This window comes from Entelurus aequoreus, linkage group LG01 (assembly GCF_033978785.1).
Source record: "Entelurus aequoreus isolate RoL-2023_Sb linkage group LG01, RoL_Eaeq_v1.1, whole genome shotgun sequence".
Taxonomy (NCBI): Eukaryota; Metazoa; Chordata; class Actinopteri; order Syngnathiformes; family Syngnathidae; genus Entelurus; species Entelurus aequoreus.
In genome coordinates, this window is record NC_084731.1 from 10,554,775 (window position 1) to 10,568,381 (window position 13,607).

At 37.4% G+C, this 13,607-nt stretch overlaps 1 protein-coding gene across 1 annotated transcript; it reads right to left on the reverse strand.

The window, feature by feature from the left end:
* Positions 1-4,721: 4,721 nt before the first annotated feature.
* LOC133655388 (D-beta-hydroxybutyrate dehydrogenase, mitochondrial-like) lies at positions 4,722-9,789 on the reverse strand. The gene is made up of 4 exons (XM_062055545.1): positions 9,129-9,789; positions 8,917-9,069; positions 8,709-8,842; positions 4,722-5,440 (listed from the first exon to the last, which is right to left on the reverse strand). The coding sequence occupies exons 1-4, from the start codon at positions 9,481-9,483 to the stop codon at positions 5,075-5,077; spliced, it is 1,008 nt and encodes a 335-aa protein (XP_061911529.1). The 5' UTR covers positions 9,484-9,789; the 3' UTR covers positions 4,722-5,074.
* Between the last annotated feature and the right edge of the window lie 3,818 nt (positions 9,790-13,607).

The window sequence follows — 13,607 nt, forward strand, 5'->3', positions numbered from 1 at the left end:
GCCAGTGATTTGATTCTTTAAGTTGTATTTTCCTATATTCAAACACAGTGTTACTGTTCAAACTGTGTGGAATGTGGCCAAAATATTAAGTATTCTTGTTAAATAAACATATGCCTTGTTTTGAATGATTACTTAGGCCTACTACGTCTCGTCTCGATTACTGTAACGTATTATTTTCGGGTCTCCCTATGTCTAGCATTAAAAGATTACAGTTGGTATAAAATGCGGCTGCAAGGCTTTTGACAAAAACAAGAAAGTTTGATCATATTACGCCTATACTGGCTCACCTGCACGGGCTTCCTGTGCACTTAAGATGCGACTTTAAGGTTTTACTACTTACGTATAAAATACTACACGGTTTAGCTCCAGCCTATCTCGCCGATTGTATTGTACCATATGTCCCGACAAGAAATCTGCGTTCAAAGAACTCCGGCTTATTAGTGATTCCCAGAGCCAAAAAAAAGTCTGCGGGCTATAGAGCGTTTTCTATTGGGGTTCCAATACTCTGGAATGCCCTCCCGGTAACAGTTAGAGATGCTACCTCAGTAGAAGCATTTAAGTCCCATCTTAAAACTCATTTGTATAATCTAGCCTTTAAATAGACCCCCCTTTTTTAGACCAGTTGATCTGCCGTTTCTTTTCTTCTCTCCTCTTCTCCCCTGTCCCTTGCGAGGGGGAGTTGCATAGGTCCGGTGGCCATGGATGAAGTGCTGGCTGTCCAGAGTCGGGACCCCGGGTGGACCGCTAGCCTGTGCATCGGTTGGGGACATCTCTGCGCTGCTGACCCGTCTCCACTCGGGATGGTTTCCTGTTGGCCCCGCTGTGGACTGGACTCTCGCTGATGTGTTGGATTCACTGTGGACTGGACTTTCACAATGTTATGTCAGACCCACTCGACATCCATTGCTTTCGGTCTCCCCTAGAGGGGAGGGGGGGGGGGGGGGGTGTTATCCACATATGCGGTCCTCTCCAAGGTTTCTCATAGTCATTCACCGACGTCCCACTGGGGTGAGTTTTTCCTTGCCCGTATGTGGGCTCTGTACCGAGGATGTCGTTGTGGCTTGTGCAGCCCTTTGAGACACTTGTGATTTAGGGCTATATAAATAAACATTGATTGATTGATTGATTGATACTACGCTACGCCATTTTAATGTTGGTCATTACGGTGCTACTTGGTGAGACAAGTATGAGAACCACTGATGTGGACAACAAGGCAAGGCAACTTTATTTGTAGAGCACTTTTCATACACAAGGCAGACTCAAAGTGCTTCACAGACAACAAAGTGAAATGAGAGGAAATAAAAGCAAAATTAAAATGCAGACAATAGAAATAAAAACAGTGCGGACGTTAAAAGTTAAAAGATTAAAAGATTTAGCTGAAAGCTAAGGTGAACATAAAAGTCTTCAGTATAGTTTTAAAAGTAGTCAGAGTTGGGGAGCGTCTGACATCTTCAGGAAGTTTATTCCAGCTATGTGTTGCATAGTGACTGAATGATGATCTCCCTTGATTGGAGTTTACTCTGGGAACCGCTAACAGATTAGTCTCAAAAGATCTTAGTGATCTAGAGGGCTTATATAGTGGGAGCATATCAGTGATATACTAGACCATGTAGTGATTTATATGTGAGCAGGAGGATTTTGAAATCAATTCTCTGATGTACAAAGAGCCAATGTAAGGATTTAAGAATTGGTGTAATGTGCTCACATTTGTTGGTCTTTGTTAGAACTCTAGCAGCAGCGTTCTGAACAAGCTGTAGCTGCCTGACAGTTTATTTTGGGAAGACTTGCAAGGAGACCATTACAATAGTCTAGCCTACTGGTAATAAAGGCATGTACAAGTTGTTCTAAGTCTTGAGCTGACATGAGCCCTCTAAGTCTTGTTACATTTTCGAGGTGATAGTAGGCCGATTTTGTTATTGATTTGATGCGACTGTTGAAATGTAAATCAGAATCTAAAAGAACCCCAAGATTTCTGGCTTTATTTGAGGTTTTCCGGGACAGTGATTGAAGGTGTTGGATGACTTTAAACCTTTCTTTTTTAGCACCAAAAACAATGATCTCAGTCTTATCTTCATTTAGTTGTAGGAAATGTTGGCACATCCAGTGTTTGACTTGCTCAATGCACTGGCACAGAAGATCTATGGGGCATTTGGTGATAGCGCTACATAGATTTGGGTGTCATCGGCATAGCAATGTTATTATTTTGCATCAATCAATCAATGTTTATTTATATAGCCCTAAATCACAAGTGTCTCAAAGGGCTGCACAAGCCACAACGACATCCTCGGTACAGAGCCCACATACGAGCAAGGAAAAACTCACCCCAGTGGGACGTCGGTGAATGACTATGAGAAACCTTGGAGAGGACCGCATATGTGGGTAACCCCCCACATGGGCATGATTTGTCCTAGTGCAGGGGTCGGCAACCCGCGGCTCTAGAGCCGCATGCGGCTCTTTAGCGCCGCCCTAGTGGCTCTCTGGAGATTTTTCAAAAATGTATGAAGAATGGAAAAAGATGAGGGGAAAAAAATCAATTTTTTTGTTTTAGTATGGTTTCTGTAGGAGGACAAACATGACAAATTTTGAAACATGACCTCCCTAAATGTTATAAATCACACTGTTTATATTAAACATGCTTCACTGATTCGAGTATTTGGCGAGCGCCGTTTTGTCCTACTAATTTTGGCGGTCCTTGAACTCACCGTATAGTTTGTTTACATGTATAACTTTCTCCGAATTTCTAGGACGTGTTTTATGCCAATTCTTTTTCTGTCTCATTTTGTCCACCACACTTTTAACGTTGTGCATGAGTGCACAAAGGTGAGTTTTGTTGATGTTATTGACTTGTGTGGAGTGCTAATCAGACATATTTGGTCACTGCATGACTGCAAGCTAATCGATGCTAACATGCTATTTAGGCTAGCGATATGTACATATTGCATCATTATGCCTCATTTGTAGGTATATTTGAGGTCATTTAGTTTCCTTTAAGTCCTCTTAATTAAATTTATATCTCATGACACATGTAATATGGCTTTTAATTTTTTGCGGCTCCAGACAGATTTGTTTTTGTATTTTTGGTCCAATATGGCTCTTTCAACATTTTGGGTTGCCGACCCCTGTCCTAGTGGGAGCATATAGATGTTAAATAAAGTCGGCCCCAAGATTGAACCTTGGGGGACTCCACACATTACGTTGGTTGGTTCTGATACAAAGTCTCCAATGGAAACAAAATAGTTCCTATCTTGTAGATATGACTTGAACCAGCTTAAAACTGTGCCTGAGATCCCCAGCCAGTTTTCCAACCTGTCCAAAAGTATTGAGTGGTCGACAGTGTCAAATGCAGCACTGAGGTCCAAATAGCATTAATACTGCCAGAGTCTGTGTTTAGACCAGGGGTCACCAACGCGGTGCCCGCGGGCACCAGGTAGCCCGTAAGGACCAGATGAGTAGCCCGCTGGCCTGTTCTAAAAATAGCTCAAATAGCAGCACTTACTTGTGAGCTGCCTCTATTTTTTAAATTGTATTTATTTACTAGCAAGCTGGTCTCGCTTTGCCCGACATTTTTAATTCTAAGAGAGACAAAACTCAAATAGGATGTGAAAATCCAAGAAAATATATTAAAGACTTGGTCTTCACTTGTTTAAATAAATTCATACATTTTTTTACTTTGCTTCTTATAACTTTTAGAAAGACAATTTTAGAGAAAAAAATACAACCTTAAAAATGATTTTAGGATTTTTAAACACATATACCTTTTTACCTTTTAAATTCTTTCCTCTTCTTTCCTGACAATTTAAATCAATGTTCAAGTATTTTTTTTAATTTTTTATTGTAAAGAATAATAAATGTATTTGAATTTAATTTTTCATTTTAGATTCTGTTTTTTCGAGAAAGAATATTTGTGAAATATTTCTTCAAACTTATTATGATTAAAATTCAAAAAAATTATTCTTGCAAATCTAGAAAATCTGTAGAATCAAATTTAAATCTTATTTCAAAGTCTTTTTTTTTTTTTTTGTTCTGGAAAATCTAGAAGAAATAATGATTTGTCTTTGTTAGAAATATAGCTTGATCCAATTTGTTATATATTCTAACGAAGTGCAGATTGGATTTTAACCTATTTAAAGCATGTCATCAAAATTCTAAAATTAATCTTAATCAGGAAAAATTACTAATGATATTCCATAAATTATTTTTTTAATTTTTTCAAAAAGATTCGAATTAGCTAGTTTTTCTCTTCTTTTTTTCGGTTGAATTTTGAATTTTAAAGAGTCGAAATTAAAGGTAAACTATGTTTCAAAATTTAATTGTCATTTTTTTTCGTGTTTTCTCCTCTTTTAAACCGTTCGTAAATATCATTAATTATTAATAATAACATAGAGTTAAAGGTAAATTGAGCAAATTGGCTATTTCTGGCAATTTATTTAAGTGTGTATCAAACTGGTAGCCCTTCGCATTAATCACTACCCAAGAAGTAGCTCTTGCTTTCAAAAAGGTTGGTGACCCCTGGTTTAGACGGATGTCATTTATAACTTTAAGCATCACAATCTTATCCTCCCCAACACAGGTGATTGTACACAAGCTAAATACTCCCTGATTACGTACACACCCACCACTTCCATCCCGTTAGACGCGTGTGCATTTGGGAAGTATACCATAGAACAATTGTATAACATATTAAGAAAAGAGCAGAAACGTTTAATTTAGAAATGGTTCACAGTTGTTTGTGTTTACGGTACATAATATACATAAGCCGGGATAAAACCCAGCACAATCCAAATGTCGTGTACATGCACATTGGGGAGGTGTTACGAGTGAGGCCACACACACACACACACACACACACACACACACACACACACACACACACACACACACACACACACACACACACACACACACACACACACACACACACACACACACACACACACACACACACACACACACACACACACACACACACACACACACACACACACACACACACACACACACACACACACACACACACACAAATAATATTAGGAACAACAGTTAAATGTATAAAAAAATAAAGTACTTGTAAAATCTACTTGAAATAAAGCATTTCTCTCCTTTTAGCGTACATGGAGCTGAGAGAAAACACGGCGTCTGTGAGAGCCGTGGGCAGGTAAGGGTAGAGCTGGAAGAAAACCCGATCGGTGGCTGAAACGATCATATATCTGTGTTTCGGGGAGGGCGCCGTCACCGCGTGCAGCATGGCGTGGATGACCTTCTCCGCATTGGTGAATCCCGTCCTGCATGATGAGACAAAGTACTCGATGGCCATCTTAATGTAGGCTTGGTTGAAGGTTTGCTTGCGCTCGTCATCAAACTTAGCCCAGATGTCTGACACGGTCTTCATCTTCACGATGTTGGTGGCTTGGCCGAAGTTACCTGGCTGAATGATGCTCACCTGAAAGTGGAGAACAATCCATTTATTTACCCAAAATCAGCTGAAAAATGTTGTTACAGTATACATATCAACACTAATATATACATATATATATATATATATATATATATATATATATATATATATATATATATATATATATATATATATATATATATATATATGTATATATATATATATATATATATATATATATATATATATATATATATATATATATATATATATATATATATATATATATATATATATATATATATATATATATATATGTATATATATATATATATATATATATATATATATATATATATATATATATATATATATATATATATATATATATATATATATATATATATATATATATATACATATATTTACGCACATATACAGTCTGGGCTTCCCTGCTTAGGCTGCTGCCCCCGCGACCCGACCTCAGATAAGCAGAAGAAGATGGAAGGAGATATATATATATCTCCTTCCATCTTCTTCGGCTCATGAAAATTATAACAAATAAAGGCTTGATATATCTCACTTTGAATGTAATACGTTTATAATCACATATTAATTTCACATTTGAAGTTTAATAAAATGAATAAATGGACTTTTGCACGATATTAATTTGTTTTGTTTCATATATATATATATATATATATATATATATATATATATATATATATATATATATATATATATATATATATATACATACTGTATATAAGGGGTGGGCAATTAATTTTCACCGGGGGCCGCATAAGCAACCCGAGCACTGCTGGAGGGCCACACGACAATATTTCAATTAAATTTTGCTCAATATTATTTTTGATATACCGTAAGATAAATAATAATGATGATAATAATAATAATAATAATTAATAATAATAATAATAATTTAATTTAACCTAACTTAACTTTATACAAAAGCAGATTGCTTTTGATGGTCACTTTATCCTGCATTATCCAACATTTTTCCCCATCAGATTTGGACAACCATCTGTTGTTAAAAATAGTTTTTAATCATATTTATTTTATATTGTTTTTTATATTGGTTTTATATGTAATTGTTTTTTCTTTTTATTCAGTCATTGGTGGAGCTAAGGATAATATTTGAATATTGTTTGTAATATTGTTGTGCAGCACTTTGGAAACATTTTGTTGTTTAAATGTGCTATATAAATAAAGTGGATTGGATTGTCACACCTGCCAGCTTGTCCCAACACCCATTTACCTCTGTGAACAAGTTATTACCTGTGGTTGTCTCTTTAATTGACTGCATCAGAGCTCTCATCCAAAGTTAGCGAAAAACAGTCCATGTCTCCGGGCATTATCAGCGCAACAAAGTCCAATAAGCACTCCTTAATAAACTCTCCGTCAGAAAACGCCTTACTTTTTCTGGCGCTTTTGTGAGAAATGACGAAACTTGTCCTGACGGCTGCATCTCTGGGGGTGTGAAATATGGCACAAAGTCCTTGTTGGGTTTGCAGTTTTACCATCAACGCATCAGCCTCCCTTGCGCGCGCTTCATCAGACACATTCCGGTATTTTCCCTCGTGTTTCTTCGTGTAGTGGCGATTAAAATGATATTTAAACACAGCAAGCTGTGTACCACACATTAAGCACACGGCTTTACCATTAATTTATATAAAGAAATACTTGGCAGTCCATCTCTTGTTGGAAACACGCCATTCCTCATCAACTTTTCTTTTTTTAGCGTCTCATCACTTGTCTCTATGCACCTTCCCTCACAGGTTCCCTCCGGACATACGGCATAAATAACACATTTCAAAATAAAAGCAGCACAGTTGTATTGCGCGCACGACATAGATGTTTTTTAAACTTTATTTTGTAATTTGTAATTGCGCCGTTCAATTCACTCACAATCGCACACGCGCATACGTCCACACGGAAGTAATACAAATAACGCTTTTCAAAACAAAAGCAGCACCGTTGTATTGCACACTCGACATAGATACTTTTTAAAATTTATTTTGTTATTTATGATTGGCCTCACGCGGGCCGGACAGGGATGCGCAAAGGGCCGGATGTGGCCCGCGGGCCGTACAATGCCCAGGTCTGCTGTATATACATACATATATATATACATACATACATATATACAGTATATATATATATATATATGGACTTTTGCACGATATTAATTTGTTTTGTTTCATATATATATATATATATATATATATATATATATATATATATATATATATATATATATATATATATATATATATATATATATATATATATATATATATATATATATATATGTATATATATATATATATATATATATGCATATATATATATATATATATATATATATGCATATATATATATATATATATATATATATATATATATATATATATATATATATATATATATACATACATACAGTATATATGCATATATGGAGTTTTGCAGGATATTAATTTGTTTTGTTTCATATATATATATATAGATATATGTATATATCTATATATATTGTAATATCGTGCAAAAGTCCATTATAAACTTATTATTATTATTGGACTTTTGCACGATATTAATTTGTTTTGTTTCATACATACATATATATATATATATATATATATATATATATATATATATATATATATATATATATATATATATATATATATATATATATATATATATATATATACACACATACATACATACATACATACATACATACATATATATAATATCCATTATAGACTTATTATTAATGGACTTTTGCATGATATTAATTTGTTTTGTTTCATATATATATATATATATATATATATATATAAATATATATATATATATATATATATATATATATATATATATATATATATATATATATATATATGTATGTGTATATATATATATATATATGTATATATATATATATATATATATATATATATATATATATATATATACATATATATATATACATACATACATATATATACACATATATATATATATATACATATATATATATATATATACACACACATACATATATATATATATATATATATATATATTTTTTTTTAAATTTGTATATTATATTAATATATATTATATTATAATTGGACTTTTGCATGATATTAATTTGTTTTGTTTTGTTTGTCTATGCAAGTTTTCCACTCACAGGGCAACAAAGACAACTCTTCAAGTGTGTCAGCTCCCCCGCACACCTCCAGTCCCACCCCTGGAGGGGACAGTCTTTGGTATGTTTGTGTCATCGTACCTTCACACCGAAGCTGGCCATTTCCACCCGCAGGCAGTCGGCAAAGGCCTCCAGTCCTCGCTTGGACACGCTGTAACAGGCCATGTTCAGGCAGTTGAAGAAGGCAAAGATGCTCGACACAAAAACCATCCGGCCTGCGGAGGTCAGAGGGTGAACAGTCGGTCACCAACAAGGCGGCCAGAGGGAAAGATGAAAGGAATGTTGCTACCTTTAGCAGCGCGCAGCAAAGGCAGGAAGGCCATGGTGGTCCTGATGCAGCCAAACAGGTTGATGTCCACCATGTGGCGGAAGTCTTCAATCGTGCTCCATTCTATCTCTGCCCAGTCTGAAATACCAGCATTGTTGACCACAGCCCACAGACCTGCAGACCAGCAGGAACATTAGCAAGGCTTTCATAACATCAAAACAGCAAATTCTCACCTTTTTCTGGCAGGTTGTCGAGGACCACGGTCTTTGCCTGCTGCACATCTGCATCACTGGTCACGTCCAGCTTGACGAGTTGTAAATTAGCCGAGCTCTCTCTGGCCAGATTCTGGGCGCCCATTCCCTGCGGAAACAAACAGCCGGCAAAGACCACGAAGCCTCTCTGGTCCAGGCACCGGGCCAGCTCGTATCCGAAGCCGCTGTCACAGCCCGTTATCAGCACGGCGTAGCCACGGCCGTCCAGCGGGGAACTGCAGCGGCGCTTTGAGAAAACCTTGGCAACAATAAAGAGCACCACGGCCAAGACGGGGAGGATGCAAAAGAGCTGGTAGGCAGACAAGGAGGCGTTCATGGTGGCTGATGTCTGAGAAGTATCTGCCTGCTGACCCCACACATTGCTCTTTATACTCAACACAATTTGTTGAGGTCTGCATGTGACTTCAGAGATGTCCTTGTCTGCAAATTAGATCCACTACATTTGGTAATACTTCCTATCACAATGATACCCGGCACCTGCATCTGCATTTACTTCACAGTACTGAAGCACTTTTAGGCTGGGATAGACTTTACTTATCTCACAATGTGGACATTCTGTGTTTGCTGTGCACATTTGACATACTAACAAAAGTAAAACGTAACAAAAACAATGAAAATCTAAAATGAGTAATAATAAATATTTCCACCTATGCACATTTTGCACACTCACTGATTGAATGTAGAAATATTGAAAGAAAAACACTTATTTTGATACCAAGAAGCATTCATATTGTATCATGCACTTTAATTACGCAATGCTGTAAAAGTCAAGCACTCCACTGTTATTTTACACCAAGTGTATCCAAAACTTTATCAATGAGGGCTGTACTTTATCACTGAGGGCTATACGAGGAAAATAAATCAAAGGACACAGGGGCCATGGAAAATATTTTAACACTGTAAAAATAATAGCCTAAGGCATTTTTAGTCCAAATCTTTTTTTTTTGGCCTAAATCAGCATATAAAGCATCCATACACACACATATATATATATATATGCACATACCATATTTCCTTGAATTGCCACCGGGAATATGGTATTCGCATGCCTAGAATTACAGCCGGGTCAAACTCGTTTCGCAAAATAATTAGCGCATGCTTGGCACTTCCGCCAGGTCAAATATGAGTCATTAAGTGACTCCTGCCTCCTGGTGGTAGAGGGCGCTAGTGATCCTTCTTGCGACTGCTGGTACTGCAGAAGACCTGTGCTGCAGAAGAAGACAACACGCAGCAAGAGTGCGCAGCCATTGTTTTTACCATGGAAGATTACATATCTAAAATAAAACAGTTTTCTAAACTGGACTTTCAATGGAAGCAGGAGGTAATACTTAAAAGGAAGATCTCAATCGAGACAGAAAGACTTTTAAAACTGAAGAAAGATAAGGAAGACTTCTATATCGATGCTTTTCTTCAAAAGGAGCTGGCATGGACTCATTTATACCTAAAGGTAAGACCATAATAAAGTTTTTTTTAATTAAATGTGCTTTTCATGATAAGGTAAGCGCCGGAGTGAGAAGAGGTTTTAAAATAATTAGCGCATGCATGGCCATCTCGCAGGCTTCTGGTAAGCGCCGGAGTGACAGGAGGTTTTAAATTAATTAGCGCCCCTGCGGCTATTCAAGGAAATACGGTATACATATATATATATATATATATATATACACACATATATATTATATATATATATATATATATATATATATATATATATATATATATATATATATATATATATATATATATATATATATATATATATACATACACATCAGTGACGTGCAGTCACTGGAGGCGGGGCCTCACGTGCCATCATGGAAAGAAAAAAAATGTAAAAAGAAAAAAAATTAAATTGTTATATGTATCCAGTGAGTATACTATAAAGTTATTTTCCATTTAACTTCACCAGTTTTAGATTATTTTTATTCAAAATCGCTGAATTTTCACATTTGCCGTTCAAATAGTGAGAAGAGACGGTGCGGTGATCAGCAGCCAGTTGAGGCACGTCACTCAGTTGTGCCTCACCATGGATTGCGCAATGACTGGGCTAACTGCTGGCCTGCTGTGCAGTGAGAGCGTATTGCTATATGAATTATATTATACATTTCCATAGTTTAGTTAGCTGAGGTATATAATGTACAGTGTATTTTGTCAACAACTGTATGTGTGTAACGTATTTCTTGTGCTGAGCAATCATAAAACGGCTGCGAAGACGCACTGGGTGAGGCTCGCAGTCATCCCGCCTCCTTGTGCCGGCTAATGCACCGCCCGCCGTAGAATGCACCCCCTGACGGGAGTGTTATATCAACTAAAGCCCACACTTAAACTTTCCACATAGCAAGATTGAATCTATTTCAAAAAGTTATTTAATAAGAAGCCAAAAAGTGCAAAAACAATAATGTTGGTGTTGGAGGAGTTGTGAATGAATGAAATATGAAATCCGTGCTGCAGTCTGCAGGTGTACCTAATGTTGTGGCCCAGCAGTCATTCACAACTCCTCCAACACCAACATTATTGTTTTTGCACTTTTTGGCTTCTTATTAAACAACTTTTTTAAATAGATTCAATCTTGCACGTGGAAAGTTTAAGTGTGGGCTTTAGTTGATATAACACTCCCGTCAGGGGGTGCATTCTACGACGGGGGTGCATTAATCCAGCACAACAGCGGCTCATGGACTTCATTTATAAGTAAAGGTAAGACCATAACGTTTTTTTTTATTAAATGTGCTTTTTTGTGTGCTACAGTTTGTATGTGTAAAGTTAAAGTTAAGTTAAAGTACCGATGATTGTCACACACACACTAGGTGTGGTGAAATTTGTCCTCTGCATTTGACCCATCCCCTTGATCACCCCCTGGGAGGTGAGGGGAGCAGTGGGCAGCAGCGGCGCCGCGCCCGGGAATAATTTTTGGTGGTTTAACCCCCAATTCCAACCCTTGATGCTGAGTGCCAAGCAGGGAAGAATGCTGGTATGAGCTTTTAAACACAACCCGTTAACTGCTGCCAATCAAATGGTGAATAAGATACTCTTTAGGGTTCATATGTTTGTAAATCTGACTGTGATGAAGTCAGTGCCTCACCAGCCATGAACCTCACTGATACATACACACACACACACACATATATATATATATATATATATATATATATATATATATATATATATATATATATATATATATATATATATATATATATATATACACACATATATATACATACATATACATACATATACATATATATGTATATATATGTGTGTATATATATATATATATATATATATATATATATATATATATATATATATATACATATACATATACATATATATACATACATATATATATATATACATACATACATACATATACTGTTCATACATACATATACCTCTACGCCGAGATGAGCGGTCGCACCCTCTTTCGCTCCCGATCGGGAATCCAAACAACTGCTCGGATTATCCCACACTTCCTCCTTTTTCTACTGTGGATTACGGATTTATATTTTAAACCTCCTCGGATACTCTACCCTCTTGAAAATGAGAGTCGAGAACGCGAAATGGACATACACAGTGACTTTTATCTCCACGACAATATATCGGCGAAGCACCTTGGCTTCGGAGCTAACGTGTTAGCATCGTGCTTGTCTGCACATCGAGGCAGAAGAAACATGCCCCTGACTGGAAGGATAGACAGAAAGTCAATAATACTACTATTACTTCTACTATCAGGAGACACTGAACTCAACCCTGGACCTGCAACAACACGATTAATGTTGTCCCGACTGGCGAAGACTAGCAATGCTACTGCTAGCGTCGCCATCGAAGCTAACTCGGCTACCGGCTCGTCTCAGCTCAGGCTCACCTGTGCTCCTGCGGTCGGCGGCTCGGCGGAGGACTTCGCCCCGTTCATCGACACGGTCGGAGGCTCGGCGGCGGCGGTGGAGGACGACCCAGTCATCAGAGAAGGCAGCGACTCAGCGGCGGTGAACGACGCGGCGGCTGCGGTGGACGGCGACCCAGACATCGGTGATTGCGGGGAACTGCACGAGATGGCGGGGGTCCACGCGACCTCTCCCCGGTCCCGGACGGCCGAGGACGCGCCATACACAGGATTTAGAGGCGCCTTTACACAAACATTTTCGTTATTCTCTTTCTCTTTGTCTTCAAAAAAGCCCGCCAAAAGGAAACCCAACCCATCCCCCAGCAACCCTACCTGGCCTCCTCCTCCCTCTCCCTCCCCTCCCCCTTTCTCTCCCTCCCCCTTCACCTGGAGGACGATCAATATGCCTCTCTCTCCTCTCTCTCCTTGCTCTTCAACTGCAACAGCAATAATAACCAACAATTTTTCTGGTCAGTACCACAACACAGCGGACTCTGATGCTCTTTTTGGTTCCAGTGGACTACACATCATCCACCTTAATGTGAACAGCCTCTCTGGAG

What these genes read in the sequence shown, in the direction of transcription:
- LOC133655388 (XM_062055545.1), bottom strand. Translation starts at nt 9,483, where the DNA reads ATGAACGCCTCCTTGTCTGCCTACCAGCTCTTTTGCATCCTCCCCGTC. An exon ending in CGACAACCTGCCAGAAAAAG is followed by an intron (nt 9,070 to 9,128) that starts GTGAGAATTTGC and finishes GCTGGTCTGCAG; the next exon opens with GTCTGTGGGCTGTGGTCAAC. An exon ending in TGGCCAGCTTCGGTGTGAAG is followed by an intron (nt 5,441 to 8,708) that starts GTACGATGACAC and finishes CTCCACTTTCAG; the next exon opens with GTGAGCATCATTCAGCCAGG.